General features: G+C 41.5%; 1 protein-coding gene across 1 annotated transcript in view; it reads right to left on the bottom strand.

Annotated features, from left to right (window-relative positions):
• Positions 1-1,990: 1,990 nt before the first annotated feature.
• The window catches only part of CNN1 (calponin 1), a 37,656-nt gene continuing 19,321 nt past the window's right edge, over positions 1,991-20,325 (bottom strand). Inside the window, exons 2-7 of the mRNA XM_081937102.1 lie at positions 15,604-15,725; positions 14,242-14,308; positions 12,669-12,806; positions 11,668-11,778; positions 9,895-10,041; positions 1,991-5,070 (exon numbers count right to left, since the gene is read on the bottom strand). Of these exons, the coding sequence (XP_081793228.1) occupies positions 4,819-5,070; positions 9,895-10,041; positions 11,668-11,778; positions 12,669-12,806; positions 14,242-14,308; positions 15,604-15,725 (837 nt within the window). The 3' untranslated portion in view covers positions 1,991-4,818. The remainder of the gene's footprint in view (positions 5,071-9,894; positions 10,042-11,667; positions 11,779-12,668; positions 12,807-14,241; positions 14,309-15,603; positions 15,726-20,325) is intronic.

Below are 20,325 nucleotides of genomic sequence, written 5' to 3' on the forward strand. Positions count from 1 at the left end.
TAGCATCACATGATGTATTGGGACTTTTCCCCCTTTCGCTAAACTGGGTGAGGGCGGAGCCAGCACGTGACGCATCCGGCTGCAAGCTGCAAGTTTGACACCTAACCCCATAAATAGCACAAAAGCAGATCTGGAACAGATAGAAGACATATGCAGCTGACATCGTTGTTAATTTGCCTTTCCAAATAAAAAAATGGGTAAGCCTAAAATATTTTTTCTACTTCAAGGAAGTTAGTAGCAAACCACTTCCATAATGTTGCCAGGAAAAATATAGAGTAGTCATGAAGATTCCAACCAACATAACAACTAAGTAAGCTAAGAACCTGGGATCATAGTGGCAAATCAGCTGATTAGGCTTGTTTACTCTGTGAGAAAATACAGTTGCCCAATCTTCAGGGCAGTTATTGATACTTTAGAGAGAGTATTCTAGGACAGCCAAGAGGTCACTCCTTTTTTCCAATGTCTATATAAATCTTTGGTTAACTGGAACCTCAGGATACATTACTTAACTGGAAGCTCAGGGTGCATAGAATGGAGCTAGATTTAGATTTAGATTTATTAGATTTATAGACCGCCCCCTCTCCCCAAAGGGACTCTAAGCTAAGTGATTGCTACTGTTAAATCTTTTAAATAATAAGCTATTACCTTATTATAAACTGCCATGTAAATCAGTGGTGGGTTCCGGATCCCGTTGCAACCGGTACGGTTTCAACAAGGCCCGGCGTCCTCCACATGAACGCGCGCATGCATCCTACCCTTCAGCAACACCTCCGCGAGCCTCCGCAAGGTTCCAGCTGCTCGGCGGAGCATTGCGCAGGTGTTGTGTGTGCAGAAGCGCAGAAGAGTTTAAAGACAGGGAAAGACGATGGGTGGGTGGGTAGGCCCTCCGGAGCCCTGTACCAGAACGGTACTGGGCAGGCACCGGTATGCCTGTACTGGGGCTTACTGCCTGCAACCCACCACTGATGTGAATGTATCCAACCTTTCCAGTGGATCTCTGCTCCAGGATTCTAAATCATTTTGGAAATGAATCGGCAGCTTGTTAAAAAGCTAATGATATCACCATACCAACTGAATAGTTATATAAGTTAATGGAAGCATAACCAAAGTAGGGAGGTGTTTTCTACTGGATGCTTTTATTCCTACCTGGATTGACAACATATGTAACAGTATGTTTGCTTCACCCTAGAGTTTTGACAGTAGAATCCTCCCCTTTGGTAAAAAGGTTGCCATGTTAGAGTTTCTTAATTAATCTTCTGGTAAGTAAAATGGCAGTCTTTGCATGATTAACAGAGTTGGAAGGAACCTTGTAGCCATCTAGTCCAATCCCCCCAGTCCAATCTCTCTTGAAAGCCTCCAGTGATGAAGCTCCCATAACTTTCGAAGGCAAGCTGTTCCATTGGTTGCTTCTTCTCACTATCAGAAAATTTCTCCTTAATTCTAGGTTGAATCTCTCCTTAATCAGTTTCCATCCATTATTCATTGCCTGGCCTTCAGGTGCGTTGGAAAACAGGTTGACCCCCTCCTCTCTTTGGCAACCCCTCAGATACTGGAACATTGCTATCATGTCTCCCCTGGTCCTTCTCTTCACTTAGACTGGCCATGCCCAGTTCCTGTTCATTGTATGTTTTAGCCGCCAGTCCCCTAATCATCTGGATTGCTCTTCTCTGCACTCTTTCTAGAGTCTCAACATCTTTTTTATACTGTGGTGACCAAAAGTGGATGCGGTATGATGATGGCAGAGCTGAACCTACTTAACATAATGAGACAAGTATTTTATTGTTTTGTTTGATTTCTATAGCTGTTCATTTCAGTAAAATGACTCTCAGTTAATTCGTCTATTTAATCTTCTATATGAGTCTGGCCTGTATATGTTATATAGGGAAATGTATACGTAGGGACAGCACCTGCTCACAGGATCACTCATGGGAATTGCTTTGAATTGAACATCAGTAATGATGGGGCACATTAAATAGACTTTTATCTGCAATTCTGTCCATGAGGTTATGTGAAAATCAACTGATTTGGGGATAATTTATTTGAAAATTCACTGAGCAGACTTGCTACAGCAAAGTGTTAAAAACTGAAATATTTCACTTTTAAGCCTCTATTTCATTAGAATATAACCAATTCCAAATATGCAAAATTGACTCTTGGTGGCTATATGCATGCATCAGTAATGATTTTGGCAACAATTGCTATTTTCCAGGTAAAGAGATAGTCACAGATACATAACATTACACTTCCCAATCTTGCCTACAGACCTGCATTCCTTCCTGCAGAAATATTCAAGTGAGCAGAGACCGTCCTCTACATTGAGATTTTACCTTTAGTGTCACCAAAAACTTTTAACGATAACTCATTTGCTGAAAGTATTTTTCATATGGTTGATTATATTGCAATTTAAAGAATGCATTCATGATCATGTAGCTTCACATCTCATGCTAAGAGTAATGAATGAAAGGGTTTTTTGCTTTGAGCACGTTTTGCAGTGCTGACTGCTTCCATTAGATAAGAAATGCTTATATAAAAATTCAGACAAATGACTTGGCTGATGGAGGTTTCATGGAATAATTAAATTCTGTGTAGTTGTCTTCTCTTGAAATATCTTAGATCCAAGGGTTACAAAAGACTTCTGTTTAGAGAAGGTGGAGAACCACTGAAGTAAATGATCTGACATGTTGTAATAGGAAGGGTTATGGTGACATCTTCATTTTGTTTTTAAATAGACACGTCAGAAGTGTTAAATTGCATTTAAAATCATATCAAATCATTTAAAATCAAGCCCCCTTTTCTCTTTTTATTGTGCTACAGCGACATGAAGTAAATTTTAGTAGAACATTGCAGTGAAACATGCCTTTTTATATGTTTTTCTTTTAAGAGAAGTATGCCTTTAGCTGTTCAGCATGCAGAAGAACACTTGCAATTGTAGGAAAGATGTGAATTTTTAGGAAGAGGAAAGGGCAAGTGCTTTCACTAACTCTATTATCTTTTCAGTAGCATATATTTACACCATTTTGGAAAATAAGCAAATATTCCTCCAGCTCTACATAATTACCAGAGAGCATGGCAATAGAAAAAAATAGTGAAGCCGGCCATTCCTCAACTAAATATACATATAGATGACAGGCACACCAATCCTGAGCTACAAGTGCGTGGATTAGATGATAATTGAATAACATTTATCTTTTAATAGAAAAGTGTTTTAATATGCATAATTAAAGATTCGTGAGCAGCAAAACGTGAGACCCAGTGTGATGTTATGGAGTAGAGGCACCCAGAAAAGCTCATTTTGGGCGACTTTGAGCCAATTTCTCTTTCTTAGTCCAGGCTATCTCACAATCTACTTTATCATGGGAGAAATTGGAGGAAAGGATGCTTTCCTTGAGTTCCTGAAAGAAAGGCAGGACACAGCTAGATGCACAGTCAAGTATCAATAAATCCTACTTGTGTGTGAAGTGTATACTTGCTGGGCTTATAGCTTGAATTGCACAGTATTGTCTTTATGGTAGATGATTTTGTCTTTGTACAAGGCACTTGATTATTTACATAAATCTCCATAATTAATGGAGAAGAATGCTTTAAAAAATAATATTGGTTCCTGTATAGCCTATGTTCAGTTAGTTTTACCTAATTTCCCATGCCTTTACATTTTTAGATTGCATGCAAATACACAAATGTCTATTATTTACTGCAAATTAAATACGTACATCAGAATGAATGGAACAAATAAGATCAGAGATACTGTAGTGACATGCCAACTAATGAAAAATAAGTAAGGCAAATACAAAGAAACAGTTGTAAATTGCCAAGACATTCCTATCCATGTAATATACAATCAGGTTTATGGAGAACCTGCTTGTTATATGACTAAACAAAGAATTTAAAAACATTGGGTTGTTTTGCAGGAAAGTTTGTATTCTTGGGCAACTACGGTAGCTTTCCAGAGAGTTTCTCCCTGAAATTGCAGAGGTGCTTGGTTTAACTTTGCATCTTCCTTTTTGCACCATCCTTTCCAAATGACTTGACATTGGCCACCTACTGATCTTAAGGCATATTTATACGTGTCACCAGTCTAGTGATGTTGCTTGGGTGGTATGACCAGCTCCTGCAATCACTCTCCACCCATACACATTTTCCACCACAAGTTTTTGCTTTTCAAGAAGTTAGTAGCTGGCTCAGGTTGCCACTGCTCTTGCACAAATTTTGTGCATTTCAGGAAACAGAAGCAACTGGAGCCTCTGGCAAAGTTAGCATATGGAGAACTTGATATTTTATATCTAAGCAAATCAGAAAATACGGCTTGCCCTGAAGCAATTTGTGTAATTAATGAATACAAAATTGTTACAGCAGCTAACAATTTTACAGGTTGTACCTTCATTGCCTGCCTCTGCATTGATCCAAAACATTAGCAGCAGCTGGCACTGAGAAATGATTGACAGCTGCCGGGGCTTTTTGTCACTTGAGAAGCCAAGTTAAGAGGACTCATTCTTTTGTGTCTACTTCTCTCAACCTACTGGTTTTATTATTTGATCTTTCATCCTGAGAGTTTTGAGCCGTATTAGTGCATGCTCAAAAGCAGTGACAGTAGTTGCTAAGTCAAAGCGTGAAAGATATCAGGGTGAAGCTTTAACACTCAGTGAGGGGAAGGCTGGCTCTGGCATGTATTAAGGAGTCTTTAGTGAGCTGGTTAGCAATTTAGGGAACTGTCTGAATCTTCTTATATTCCTGGGGTAAAATAATCACATGATGATGGATCTGTTAGGAAGCGCCTTGCAGTGCTGGTGTCTCTATTATCTGTCCCACGGCTCCTTCTGGCTATTCAGAGTTGTAGAAGTTATGGTGGCTGTGGTTATATTGGTCTTCATCATCTCCAATTACAGCATAGTTGGGCGTGAGACAATACTTGGAGTCGTAGACTTGCCGCGGCAGCCCATACACAGTCATGCCTTGCTGTGAGGCTCCTTTGTTGCTGCCCATTTGCAGGGAGATATTCTGGGTGTCGCAGTGCTCCATGCCAAGGGTGGGCTCGAAGATTTGTCTCTTGGTTCCAGGAGCTGTCATGCCCGCCTGAGGTGGATGCAGTAGAGGAAAAAAGGGGAAGAATAGAAAAGTAAAAAACAGTTACTTGGAAAAGTGTGAAAAGATTGGAATAATTGATAAATGACCACACACATATACCCACCAGTTAGTACTTAGCATGATTACTAAACCTTTGTGTTGAAGAAAATAGGCCACCCCAGAAAAATAATTTGACTCTTTCCCTTGTAAGATATTTATTTCCTAATTGATACATCTCAGAATGAAGTAATTGGCTTTCTAGCATACCTCAACAATTTCTTTATCTTGATTTATAAGAGCTAAAAATCTCTTTTGAGATTTGAGGTGCCTAATTTCTACACTTAAGAGGAAAGAACAAACTATGACCTGTTTACACCAAATATACAGCATCTTGAGATAATGGTGTTTGCCTCTTGAACTTGCGTCAGCCTCAATTCACATGTTTTCAGAGACCAAAATCCAAAGAATCACGTGCTCCCAAATTAAATGTGGGACAGGAACTTTGTTTTTGGAAGAATTTTAGAGTTTTTTTGTGAGACCTAAACACAAGCTACATAAGTGTTCTAGATATAGTTACCTAGTTTCACACAGTGACAGTGTATGTCTGAAACCTTTAGGAACTTCCCACCCCCTTGAACACTGCCGGCTGCCCCTCCCCCCCATGGACATGTCATCTCCTCGTTCCATCTCCCCATGATGTCATCCCGTTTGGTTGATGCCACACTCTCCTCTATGCTATACTGTGACAGAACTTTATTCCCTCTGGGAACTCCCCCTTTCCCGGGGATGGCCTTCTGGCCTATCAAGACGCTTCCTTAATGATGGATCTTGGGATCCCGAGAGGTGGCATGCGAAGAAGAGACTTCTTAGGGGTTTTTTACAGGGGCTTTTAAACCAAATTTTAAGGGGGGGAGGGGGGGTTGATTCGGATGGCTCAGACAGGCTTGCGGGGAAGTCTGCCAGGGCATAGGCCAGAGCTAACTAATGGGCGCGGGTTGGGAGGGCTGGGAAGGGTTGGGATTCCGGGGAAGACATTAAGCCATTCCATTGGGGGGTTCACCATCTCTACTGTTTGTGAGAGAGGCAGATATGGTGGGGGCCAAGGGCCAAATGATGTTCGGAGGACGCGGGTTTGCTGTTTAAGAGCGATCGCGTGTTCCGACCCTCATCGCCCTTCTTGCGCCCCCGGGTGCTCAGGATTACAGGACCCTGGTCTCCGGCTGATGTCGCTTAACACCAGGTCCGTGGCACATAAGGCTCCCCTCATTTACGACTTCATACAAAAGGGTAGAGCGGACCTGGTGTGCATTACGGAGACCTGGTTGGGCCATGAGGGGGGTGTTCCCCTTAGCGAACTATGCCCACCAGGCTTCCGGGCGTTTCACCAGCCAAGAGCCCAGGGCAGGGGCAGGGGGGTGGCGGTGGTTATTAGGGAAAGTCTCAGACCTCAGGAGGTCACTGTGCCTCAGATAGGCGGGTGTGAGTCCCTTTTTGTGAAGTGGGGCCTTGGAGATCAGGTGGGCCTTTTTGTTACATACCTGTCTCCCTGCTATGTTTCATCGGCCCTGCCGGGACTGCTGGATGTGTTAGCTGGATTGGCGGTTGATTTCCCCAGGCTTATGGTCCTGGGGGATTTCAATCTGCCTTCCAATGGCGAGACATCCGAATCAGCTCGGGAGTTCATGGCTTCCATGACAGCTATGGACCTAACTCAGTTAATTCAAGACCCCACCCATAATGGGGGACAAACGCTCGACCTGATTTTTGTCTCTGGGCAGTGGATGAATGATCTAGATTGAGGGGATATTTCTATTCAACCCTTGTCATGGTCTGATCATTTCCTCATCAGGCTTGACTTCCATACTGCTACCTCTCGCTGCAGGGAGGCGGAACCGACTAGATGGTTCTGACCCAGGCGCCTGATGGACCCCGAAAGGTTCCTGATGGAGCTTGGGACTTTTCCTGAATCCCTTGCTCACAACTCGACCGAAGCCCTAGTGGAAGCCTGGGATAGGGCGGCTGCTGGGGCCTTGGATCGCGTTGTGCCTTTGCGGCCTCTGACCCGGTGTCGATCCCGGGTGGCTCCCTGGTTTACCGTGGAGCTCTGGGAGATGAAATGCTGGAAAAGACGCCTAGAGAGTGGCTGGAGGGCCAGCCGGTCCGAATCTGATCGAACACTAGTAAGAATTCATATTAAATCCTACTTAGTGGCGATAGAAGCGGCAAAACAGCAACATTTTTCCGCTCTTATCGTGTCCGCAGATAACCGCCCAGCTGCCCTGTTTAGGGTGACCCACTCCTTACTTAACCAAGGAACTGGGGAAAACCCCTTGCAGGGTAGGGCTGAAGAATTTGTTCAGTATCTGCAGGATAAAATCGCTCAGATCCGGACAGGCTTGGACTCTGACTGGGTAGATTCGGGCGAGCCAACGGGGATGAATCTTGTGGAGACAATCTGGGATGAGTTTGACCCTGTGACCCCCGAAGGCATGGACAGGATTATGGGGAGACTCAGTGCTGCCACTTGTGTGCTGGACCCGTGTCCCTCTTGGTTAGTTTCGGCTTCCCGGGAGGTGACACGAAGCTGGCTCCAGGTGATTACCAACGCTTCATTGAGAGAGGGGTTCTTTCCCACCGCCTTGAAGGAGGCGGTGGTGAGGCCCCCTCCTTAAGAAGCCTTCCCTGGACCCAGCTTCTTTAGCCAACTATCGTCCGGTCTCCAACCATCGCTTTGTAGCAAAGGTTGTCGAGAGTGTAATAGCACGTCAGCTTCCCCAGTACCTGGGATGCCCCAGGGGTCGGTTCTCTCACCCCTCCTGTTCAACATATACATGAAACCGCTGGGCGAGATCATCCGTGGTTTTGGGGTACGGTATCATCAATATGCTGATGATATCCAACTTTTCATCTCTACCCCAAACCACCCAAACGATGCCCTCGACGTGATGTCCTGATGCCTGGAGGCTGTGCGGATCTGGATGGGGAGGAACAGGCTCAAGCTCAATCCCTCCAAGACTAAGTGGCTGTGGTTTACGTCATCCCAATTTGTGCATCTTGTTCCATCTTTGATGATAGGGGGAGAAATTTTAGCCCCCTCAGAGAAGGCCCACAATCTGGGAGTCCTCCTGGATACGTGGCTTAGTTTAGAAGAACACCTGATGGCTGTGACCAGGGGGGCCTTTTACCAGGTTCGCCTGGTACGTCAGTTGCGCCCCTTCCTGGATTGGAATGCTCTGTGCACAGTCACTCATGCCCTCGTCCTTTCTCGCCTGGACTACTGCAACGCTCTCTACATGGGGCTGCCCTTGAAGAGCACCCAGAGGCTTCAGCTGGTCCAGAATGTGGCCGCGTGGGTTATCATGGGGGTACCTAGGTGCTCCCGTTACACCCCTTTTAGGCGGCCTGCACTGGTTGCCAGTTGTTTTCCGGGTGCAATTCAAGGTATTAATTATGACCTTTAAAGCGCTCCATGGCTTAGGCCACCTACTGCCACCAGTAGCCTCCCACCATCCAGTACAATCCCACAGAGTTGGTCTCCTCAGGGTGCCATCGGCCACAGTGTTGGCTGGTGACCCCCAGGGAGAGAGCCTTCTCTATGGGAGCACCTTCCCTCTGGAATGAGCTGCCCCTGGAGCTTCGCATAATCCCTGACCTCCGGTCCTTCCGACGCGCCCTAAAAAGTTGGCTTTTCCAGCAAGCTGGCCTGGCCTGTTAATTTTATCTCATTTTTTAAATGTATTGTCCTATAAATTGGGTTTGTTTTTTGGGATATCTATTTAATTTCTTTTTAACTTTTGGGATGTGTGTTTTTTAATGTTGTACGCCGCCCTGAGTTCTTTGGGAGAAGGGCGGCATATAAATCCAATAAAACAAACAAACAAATAAACAAGCCACATAGACATATGGCTACCTGTGAAGTACTTCAGAATCAAAGGCAAATGGGTTTTGGAGCATGAAGAGGCTTGAGCATAGCAACTTTCTGACTTCTTAAAGCATAACAACTGAAGTTGCTGTGTGGTTGCTGCATACAACTTGAAGAGTTGTAAATAGGATTCATGTGCCCTGAAGTACCTATTTGTCTTCATTCTGAAGAGCCTAGTATTATCTGAGTAAGCATACAGAAACTGCAAAACAGGAACGTATCTTTTGTTTCTACATGGAGATTATATTATGACAGAAGCAGTGTATCTTCTATTGTACAAGCAGTTGTGGTAATCCTACTAGTCCAGTGATGGTGAACCTATGGCACGGGTGCCACATGTGGCACGCGGAGCCATTTGTCAGGGCAGCGAGGCGCTGCGCTGGCCAGCTGAGTTCACCGTGTTTAAAAGCCATTTTTTGCCCTCCCCAGGCTCCAGAGGCTTTATAGGAGCCTGGAGATGGTGAAAAGAGCCTCCCCACCCCCTGGAGGCCCTCCGGAGGCTTCAATTGCTCGGAGGGTCGTTTTGAGCGCTCCGAACGCGTCAGGGAAGCCTCCGGACCATCCCTGAAGCCTCCGGAGGGCCTCCGGGGAGGGGGCTCTTTTCGCCCTCCCCAGGCTCCTATAAAGCCTCTGGAGCCTGGGGAGGGTGAAAAAAGCATGTAAAAATGGGGGGTCGGCCCTGTTGTGCGCGCATGCGCACTGGGGGGATCGCACATTGCATTATGTGTGCGGCATGCCCGTAAACGACCCCCCTGCGCTCCCCCCACTTGTGGCACGCGAGCCAAAAAAGGTTCGCCATCGCTGTAATAGTCAATAAATTGTTGGTTTTCAAGTGGAATAATGAGGGGGGAAACAGGTAAGAGTATCAAAATCATCTCAGTAACCCATTTTTTTCCATTCAGATTTCTTACCTGGCTAGCCCCCTTGTTGGTTCCCATTTGTAGACTGATAGTGGCCTGATCAAGCGGTTGGTCTGTGCCCAATTTTGGATCATAGAGGTGTCGACGTGTGCCATATGCTGTCATGCCTTGCTGGCTGGCAAACTTGTTGGTGCCCATCTAAGAAGAATGCAGTATTGATAATTAAGTCATCATTCCCTCTTTGCCAAATGTCTATTTCATATACTGCATGGGTTAAAAGCTTCCTCTTCATTCTGTCACTTAGACCTTTTTTCTTAGACCAGTGATTTATATCATGCAACATCACTTAGCCATGACTGGTAACAAAACATTCCGTATGAAGACAGCTTTATGGTGTCACTGTAAATCACAAGTCCTTTTCATGTCTTCTATTTCCCTTACCTACTCGGCAGTGATTTTAATGCAGGAAAACTCAGTTCAAAGCACTGACAATCGTAGAGATAATTTTTTGGAACAAACTGGCAAAAATCACATTGGCAAAAATAATACTTAGACAACAAGGTGCCAGTTTTAATGAGTCAGGTATAAAATGGAACTGAGAGCTCTTCCCCCACAGTCTTTGCACCATTTCTGAATTTTTTCCAGAATTGAATATCCTACGCTGCTATCCTTATCCACCAGTTGAGCCTGTTAATTTGTAGCTTGGCTGCAGTGTAAAATACTGATATGTTTCCAGTGATGGAGCTTGCAAGAGTTTGTCAGTGGTCTGTTTTGAATCTGTTGGCAAAACTTCTTGCCACTTCCCAGCTCCAGGCTTCAGAGCTGGCATAGCATCAATGACATCTAGTCTGGGGGCCAGGTGGAGTCAGAATGATGAAAATAGAATCACATTGCAAGCCCATTCCTTTTGTGCATGCATTATAATGTTACATATTTCAACTTGGTGGAGCCTACAAAACAAAATCACTTTCAATTCTGCAGATTCCTCTGGTATTCACTTAGACCTTAAACAGAAGTGACTTGAAAGTTTTACAGGCATATTTTTTCAGCAACTGCTCCTATATTTTTGGTGCACATCACAACAAAAAATCTACTGATTCCAGTTTACTATGCAGTAAATTGTTTTAATTCTCTGCACACAATAACTCAGATGAAAAGAGCTCATGTGAATTTGACTATATTTTCTTCCCTAAGCAGTGGGCTCAAAGCATGCTTCCTGCTTCTTGGGATTGTTTTGTTTTGCCCCTCCTCCTCTCCCCCACACCCCGTCTCCCCACCCTCCTAGATGTGTCTATTTTGGAGAAGAATTTGGTATTCTAACAGCATATTTTCTGCAATGTAAGATGGGAGAAAGGGAATTTCTATTGCTTCTCTCCCCCCTGCAATTTTTGGTGTTTTGTTCATGGTTCTCATCAGCATTTTTTACTGCCTAATGCACACCTGGCTGATCCATATGTATGCATCTTGCTGTATTAGTTAAGGCATGGAATGAGCTATGAATAGCAGAGACACTGGTTTGGCATCATTTTGTCTTCTCTGCAATTAAATGACTGGAGGAAGTATTATCTACTTCTTGGTACTTCAAGGTTGACTGTGGTGAGAAACGTTGCAAATCAATCTCAAACTGTTTCAGGACGTTTGGGCAGAAGGATGAAAGCACTCGTGTGGAAGTGCCACTGTAATTATGTATTTGGCCACAGTACACATTTGCACAAAGAAACTAATTTTGAAGGTATAGCAAGGTATCCTAAACTGTTTGCTACAGACAATGATGCAAAATATCTGCATCTTAGGGAAACAGTTGCTATGACTGAAGCCACACACCTGCAATCCAATGATGTTCCTTCCTTCTTTCAGCTTTTCAGGCAGGAATTTCCGCTGTTGTTTTTCGGCATATTTAACTCCAACATTCACCCTGTTGCCTTTTGTCTTTGCCTGTGTTGTGACAATCAGAAATCCTTTCAGATGTTTCTCTCAGGTATTTTGCCAGAATGAGGCAGGTCTGTTTTGCAGCGGAGTTGAGAACAACAGGAAGTTTCCCCCTGCCCCAGACCTCCTAGTTATTTCAAGTCAAATTGGATCAAAAACCCTGGACTTAGTGTTTAGATCTGCAAATGATTTTCTTGAGATATCATCTCTCTGATGTCCAAACTGAAATCTTAGCCCCTGAGATTGCAAAATTAAGCTGAGCGTATATGGAAAGAGAAAGGGTTCTATGTAGTTCTATAATTTAGGGTTTACTGCTAGCATGTAAAATTCTGGAAAGGAGTCTTGGTAGAAATTAACTGAATATACAGAAAAAAAGTTCCTCCTGCCCATCAATAAAACTCTTCTGATGGAAGACTTATAGGCCAATAAGGGATTTTTTTTTATATAAACAAAATTTTATTGGTTTTTAAAACAAAATATTCAAGGAAAGGGGTAATGGATGAAGTACAAATTTTGACAGTTACATTATGCAGGAAATGGCCCTCCCCCCCATTCTCATAACTTTCATTTACTAATACATTAGTTTGTTATTACTAAGTACTATTTTGTCAGCAATAAACTTTTATCTTAAGATGTAATTTCAATCATTTTATATCCGGCCAATAAGGGATATTGTAGTTCAGAGCCAGTATAACAGGTATTTTCTTCTAAAAATGAAGCTATGAGATTGTCATTTTAAATGTAATCTGAGGTCATACTGATCTTGGCCTCCACTCACATTTCAATATGGTGATTGTGTTATCCAATGTTAGATTATTGAGGTGATAACTATGAAATACTTTCTTTCTATCATATAGGGTTCACTGAAGGGAAAAAAATGAGCAAAAACCACTTACCATGCTAGCTAAAGCAATCAGGGTTGACTGGACCTGGGTATAGTTTGTATTTTCAAAGAGATCATTTGCTTCAAAACTGTCATGGGGTTTCACTCCGTATCTTGTGATAGCCTTAATAAAGTTGCCAATGTTTTCCAGCTGCAAAACAGGAGAGTCAAATAATCATTTACAGTCACTGAGCACTTTCCAGGAATGATTTCCTTTACAATGCTTCCCCTAAAAAGTGGATGGTGGAATCTTCTCCAATATAGCGTTTAACTGTAATTCCAGCATGTCTGAAAAGCATTATGTTGGGGAAGACTGATTTAGTACTGTCTCAAAGCTCAAGGGGAAAAATTATAGCCATCTACATAATGCATCACAAGTGCAATAGTGCAAGTATAAGGGCTACATAAGGACTCTTCTAATAATGAGTGGATTCATGAGCCAGAAGTGCTTCCTTCACTTTGTATAGTCAGCAAAGATGTAGCAGTTAGTAAAAAGATAGGAAAGTAGAAAGATGAATATTATTCTGCCATGTTTGGTAATTGCTCTGTGCCTCTAAATATCTACTATCAGAACAGCCACTCAACATATACTGCAGGACCCCAACCTCCAGTTCATGGACGGGCACCAGGCTGCAGCTTGGCAGAAACCGGGCCGTGCAAACAAGCAAAGCCCCATCTGTGGGATGCAGGCAGCATGCGAAAACACGCCTCCTCTGGTCCATGGAAAAAACTCTCTCCACAGAACCGGTCCCTGGTGCCCAAAAGGTTGGGAGCCACTGATATATTGTATAACAGAACTCTGGCAGTAAAGGCTATTTTTGAGAGGGAGCATTTGAATCAAAGTATTAGGGAAGGGAATTCCTTTCCTCATTGCCCAATCATACTCTCAAATACATCAGCCAGTCTTTCTCCTACAATATTTGGCTGCCTATTTTCCTCATTAGGCTTTGAAATTAAATTTCATTATTTATTTCTGTCCAATATATTTATATTTATTAAACATTTACTTATTTCATCTTTTTATTTTAGTTGAAACATTTCTTCGTTTGTGTTGCCAATAACAACGTTATTGTTTACACCAAACAACTGAGATTAGATTAGATTGACAGAGTTGGAAGGGACCTTGTAGGTCATCTAGTCCAACCCCCACCCAAGCAGCTGACCCTACACCATTTCTGACAAATGGCAGTCCAATCTCCCTTTGAAAGCCTCCAGTGATGAAGCTCCCACAACTTCTGAAGGAAACTTCTGTTCCATGGGTTGATTGCTCTCACTATCAGAAAATTTCTCCTTATTTCTAGGTTGAATCTCTCCTTGGTAAGTTTCCATTCATTTTTCCTTGTCTGGCCTTCAGGTGCCTTGGAAAATAGCTTGACCCCCTCCTCTCTGTGGCAACCCCTCAAATATTGGAAAGTTACTTACTGTGTAGTAAAGAGTATAGTAAAGCTGAGCTTTACTACATCTTACTGTGTAGTAAAGCTCAGCTATTTTCTGCTGCCATAATGCTAATCTCTCATGTACCTTAGTAAAAGTTCCTTAATAATATAAAAGTAGCACTGATCTGGACATAGTAAGAGAGATGTTACCTGATGCCAATTCTGGGTGGACTCATTCACTTTCCTTACAGATCCAGGTTGGAGTTTGTTGATAAGTCTGAAAGGGGAGGGGGGAGACGAGGGAGGAAAGTTTTATTCCAAGGTGTTAATTTCTTCAGCATCAATATAGGACTTCTGTGTGTTTACTTTGATGCAAGAATACCATGTAATTCAGAAGTGGCAACCTGTATGCTTTTTCCTTCTGAAAAGTTCTCTCTAAACAAAAATACTTATGTGTTCTTATCCATAGAATGTACTCAAGAAGTAGTCAGTCAGAAGAAAATTGCTGTATTGTTTTTCTATCTTCAAAAAAGACCCAGTGCAGCTCAGGAATCTTAGTTTTAAAATCCCACACATCCACTATAAATTAAATATATTAAGGGTGCAGATTTTCCAAGGTCCTAATTATTTGTTGTCCAAAAAGTGTCTATTAGGCAGTTTAGGTGGTGTTTTCAGACAGGATTCTCGATGTAGAGATTGAATAGAATTAAGGAATTAAAATTAAATTAAGGGATGTGGTTCAGTGACACTGCAAATATTTTGAGATTGCTTTGACCACATAGAGCTGGCATTGCAGTCTTACACCTGTGTGTACAAATATTGGTTATGTTTAAATGGTTTAATATTCATAGTAATAAAAACAAATGCAGTATAATGGAAAAAGTGGTACATCTGCTTTTCTGCCAGTTGGCTGAGATGGTAAATAAAGTTGCCAGATAACCAGGAAAAAAATCCATCTTTGATGCATTTCATTATGTCTAAGCCACCAAAGCAATGTTTTTTGATCCCTTTTAAATTCAATTAAATTTAAAGCATTCTTGAGTTATTCCATTACTTGGGATTAGGGGAACATATTTAGGGATCAAACCTTTGAATATGGGGGTTACATCAGATTTCTTTATTTCCTTTTAAAGTAATTTTAGTAGGTATTTGGGCTATTAAATCTTGTTTTATTATCCAGGCTTCTTTTCAAATTATAATACATCATTCACTGTCCTTGGCATTGTTGAATCCTTGGCATAGGATGAACTGTAAATCTAAATAAAAATGTCCCTCAACAATCATGGTTTTCTTTAAAAAGGAGATAATATTTCTTCTCCCCCCCTCCAATACATTATATCTGAAAATGCCCATCTAGAAAAAGATAGTCATTAAAATTTTAATTTGAATGAAAACAGCTAATGCTGTGAAGCCAGAGGAAAGTATGCAAAATTTCCTTTTCTTAATAAGTTAAGCATACTATTCCAAGTCCTTTGTCAGCTAATTAATGCTAGTCTAAACTAGCACGAAGCCTTCTTTGTCCATCCTCAGTCTTTGGGGAAGAAGCTTCCCCCTCCTTCTGTGTAGTCTTACTCGCACAGGATGACTCCGTCTTTCAGACTTTCCATGAAGTTGTCTCCAATGCGCTTCCCTGTTGTTTCCTCAATCCATTGTCGCAATTCAAGTTCCCGCTGGGGATCATATTTCTGTGCTAGCTGCAGAAAGAAATGATGTATTTTGGAATATTTAACCAATGAATAAACAAAGATTCATTCACAAGCATGATGTAATGCCTTCTCTTCAATGGAGTTTATTACATCTGATAATTATATACAATAATTTAAAAGAATGCAATTAATACTCTAATAATTATAGTCCAGAACTGTTCATATTCCTACATGAGTTTCCAGAACAATCTCAGAAGAAGGCCATGTGTGCACATCGAAAGAAATGTATCTTCAATGTGGTCACTAAGGCTCTGCACTCTGCAGAAATAATTTGAATGAATTTTTTCAGACCTTATACAAGCATGTCACCCCTCATTCATTCATCAGAGCAGTCCATCTTTTTTTCCAGGCATCTGCATGAGCCTGAAATAAAAGTAGCAATTGCTTTAAGAATTACATAGGTTTTTAATGGGATTAGCAATTTTTTTCAGGGACTGGCAAAAGATGGGCTGTTTTAAGGAATAGCTGCACCTTTGTGGAGCCCAAAACACTTATTCCAAGCTTTACTGAAGATGCTACTATCTTGTCTAGGATCAGCCACATCCATGAGTGATAAGAGCTGGAAAAAGGTTGTCCTTGCTATGGAAGCCAGCTGTGCCTCAATAGCTTTCAAAACGTTGAACGTGCAACATGGAATCTTCCCTAATTCCCAGACAAGAGTCTGCCGGAATTCAACATGGTTTTTTTCCCCTCTAGGCAGCAGTTAAGTGGTGCACACACTCACCAGACTTATATGAATTATATGAATAGAGTTGATCAGAATATTGATTTAGTCATGATTTGCAGCTCTGAGGATTTCAGTTCTTTCATTCTTAAGTGAAATGAAGTCTTGGATCCAATCCAAAGTTTTAAAATTACTGCTGACAAAGTCAAAAGTTATTTTTCTCTCTCGAATCTCACTTCCACCATATGTTAACTACAGTTATTTATGCATTCTAAAAATTAAAATCTAGTAGTAATTATTACAATGGGTTAAGTGTATGTAGAAAGACTAAATAAAACATCTAATAGAGTTTTAAAACCACTCTTTATCAAAGTAAAGTTCAGTTTGTTGGTAAAAGTGTATGTGTTGAACTTTACATTGGAAACAATGCTTTGTGAAGGACGGAGATTTAATACATCAGAGACAGCTCATCTTGGCTTTAAAAAACACTCCATTTTGCATTGGGTTTGAAGTTTATATATTGGGAAGCAAAAATTCTTTTACTGATTTGAAAAAAGGAAGGACAAAATAGACACAGTATAAGATCTTGTCTTATTTTACAACATGTTACCTTTACAATACCTTACCTTCTCTCTCTGACTCAATCTCTCCCCCTTCCTTCCCTGCCTCATTCTTTCTCATGTCACTAAAAAAAACATATTTTGGCACTGAGTGAATTCCTAACCAACATAAATACACATGGAAGATACGTTGGCAAATCCCTGTGGCAAATGGAAACCTTTTATTTTAATCATAGGAAATAGCATGTGTGGATAGTTCTAGGTCACTCCACACTCGGTAGTCCGTCTTCCAACTTTGTGTTTCTAAATATACACTTATCCCATATAATAATCTTAAGAATATTCCTCTATTACCTGATTTTAATAGTTTAGTACAGTAATCTATATGGGACTAGGAAAAAGTTTCCAATGTCGGTTGGTTTATAGACAGTATACATGTATTGCTAGTTTTACTAATTTGCTAGCTATTGAACCCATAGTTCATTATTGCTATCTTAGCTTAGATTCTTGTTTCATATCCTACTCTGGATGTCAGCAAAGATGTGTTCCAGGACAGAAGGCCCTGCAATATAAACGATGTGGGAGATACGTTTTCCATAAACATTTCTCTTTATTGCTCCAGATAGTTGCTGTTTCAAAGAAAAGCAGGAAATAAACTGTGAAGGCTGAAGTTTTTATATCCTTTCTGACTAAAATGGAAAGCAGCACTGGTTTATTTTATTCCATCATTCTGCTTATGTTGTCTAAGTTGGTCTTAAAAATCATATGTTCTGCCTGCAAGATCACCGTGTAATTATTCATGATTTGGATAATTTCCCTTATTTAAAAATACAGATTGCTGCAGTACATTTAAGATTTTTCCCCCCATCATAGACTGCAGTGATGTTCTTTTTGCTGATTTTTCAAGGAGTTTGAAAAGCAAGGTGGCCACATTTATCATTGTTAAAGGGTTTAGTGCATCCATTCTGCTGCTATTATGGCAGGGGGTGCAGGTAGAGAATTATGCTGTCAAAAATACCATTTTTGCTGCCCAACTGAAACGCTGATAGTAGTTAAATTCCGTATAGACTTTTATATAGCTTAGGTTGTGATCCTTGAGAATCCAGTTTCATCAGTCAAAAGCCTTAAAAGTTTAATCAGATAGGGGACTAATATCCCCAGGGATTTTTTATTATTATTATGCCACTGGGAAAAGCAATATTGGTGCTAGTCTGCCACTTTATTTGGAAATGTACTTCGAAGCCAAGTCCTGGCCTTCCTCCTAAAGCTTTTGCAGCCCCTCAAAGCAGCTGAAGCGGTAGTTTGACTGGTGTTCTGGGGACAGGCTGCTTGAGTGGTAGGAGACAGCTCTGAAGAGTTTGTGATCTTGTCAAAACAATAAAAATAAATCCAAAACAGTATTTCAGTCTTGTGAAAGTGTTCTGCCAGTTGAAAATGTCAGGTGATGGAATAATTAAGATTAGGCATCTTCATAGACTGTGTTTCTCCTCATCATTGCTTGAAAAGTCAAAGATACACTTGAATCAACTTTGAATCCTGCTGATTGCAACACTGCAGTTTTCTTGGCAGTTTTATGGAAGTGGTTTGCTTGCTACTGTTTCCTTCTCAGATGTTTTTTCTCAATTTAGGAAACTGCCTGGGTATTCCAGGTTTATCTCACATCCAAATACTAATTAGAACCAGCCTTGTTTAGCTTTGTAATATCAGCCAAAGTTAGCTAGGAATTATGGCTAAAAGCAAAACCACAAAGCCATGACCTGAATGACTGAGAATCTCCACAGACACAAAGCCAGTAAGAAAACTTGAAAACTTGATTCGTTATCTCCTTTTTAGTTTGTTAGGACTCCACCTATTAAAATCAGTGGCAAGAGCCTTTTGAGTTTCTAGCCTAGCATCCTCATCATCTTTTCTTAGGTTCCATATTATTTCAAAATCCCCTCTTTTCGTCTTGGTCAATATTGGACAATGCCATTTGTCCCCCTATTGCTTTTCTGAAATTTAGATCTAGCAATACCATTTCCCTTCACCTCACCCAAATGCTCCCAGCGTGCACATTTTCAGAACATGCAGGGACTCAAAGCAAAATGCAACAGATGAAGCATCTAGAGCAGGGGTGGGTTCCTGCCAGTTCTAGCCTCTTCTATAGAAGAGGTTCTACAAATCTACAGTGCCATTTAGAACTGCTTCCAGCTCCCTCCCCCCGCCCGTCCGCACATCATCAAGATGAAGAGTGAGAGGAGGAATTCTGGGAGTTGAAGTCCACAAGTCTTAAAGCTGTCAAGTTTGAACACCCCTGGGGTTTTGTTTTCTAAAGGGTTAGGGGTGCAAGGATCTTGTAACTTGACAGCTTTAAGACTTGTGTGCTTCAAATGCCAGCGTTTCTGAGCCATGATTTTGGCTGCTAAGCAAAAGCGTTATTAAGTGAGTTTCACCACATTTTACAAGTTGACCACGCCACCCGGTCACATGGCTGGCAAGCCACTCCCACCCGGTTACATGGCCGGCAAGCCACTCCCACACAGTCACATGGCTGGCAAGCCACTCCCACAAAGTAGGCCACACCTACAGAAGAAGTTCTAAAAATTTTTGAAACCCACCACTGATCTAGAGAGTCCCTGTTTTCATGTGGTCACCCTGGTACCTTCATAGCTTGACTTGATCCACAGTTTTCACAGTACACCATCTACCCCATAATCCAGAGGGGAGTGTAATATTCCCTATAGGAGAATAGCTGTTTTCCTGCACTACATATCCTAAATCTTGTTGTTAGCTATGATTCTTTCTTTTTTCCTGGCAAGGACAGGAACTTACACATACTTTCACTTTTTTTTTAATAAGTAACACAGGGATTCAAGTAAATCAGATCCAACTTACTGCCTCCTTGATGGGCTGATTTCCTGCTAGACTTTTCTGTCCACATTTTTCATTTTTAAAAGCTGGATAAAAAGTAACTATCTTATTTTGGCATGTGGGGAAATGGGATTACTCACTTACATTAAGTGAGTAATCCCATTTTCCCAAAGAACATCTTTCACACTTATACGTAGCCCTGTGGAGCCCTCTGAAGAGGCTGCTTCTCTTCTGTCACACTTCAACCATCTGAACACACCCTATTTCAAAATCATACTTCTGAGGACATTGGCTATTCTTCCCATAATAAAAAGGAAGTAAGTGCCAAGAGCTCTGTTACCGTGTGCATTTACAAAAGTGAACAAGATTATTTTGAGTGAGAGACACACTAAAGAGATCCTTTTCCTGCAAGTATTAATCTCCCACAGGCTTGATGGGAATGAAATCCCCCAAATCTATTCCAAAGAAGATTCATAAAATGATTTATTTCACTGACATAATTGCATGATGTCTT

Source organism: Natrix helvetica, assembly GCF_964273705.1.
Source record: "Natrix helvetica genome assembly, chromosome: 1".
Classification (NCBI taxonomy): Eukaryota; Metazoa; Chordata; class Lepidosauria; order Squamata; family Natricidae; genus Natrix; species Natrix helvetica.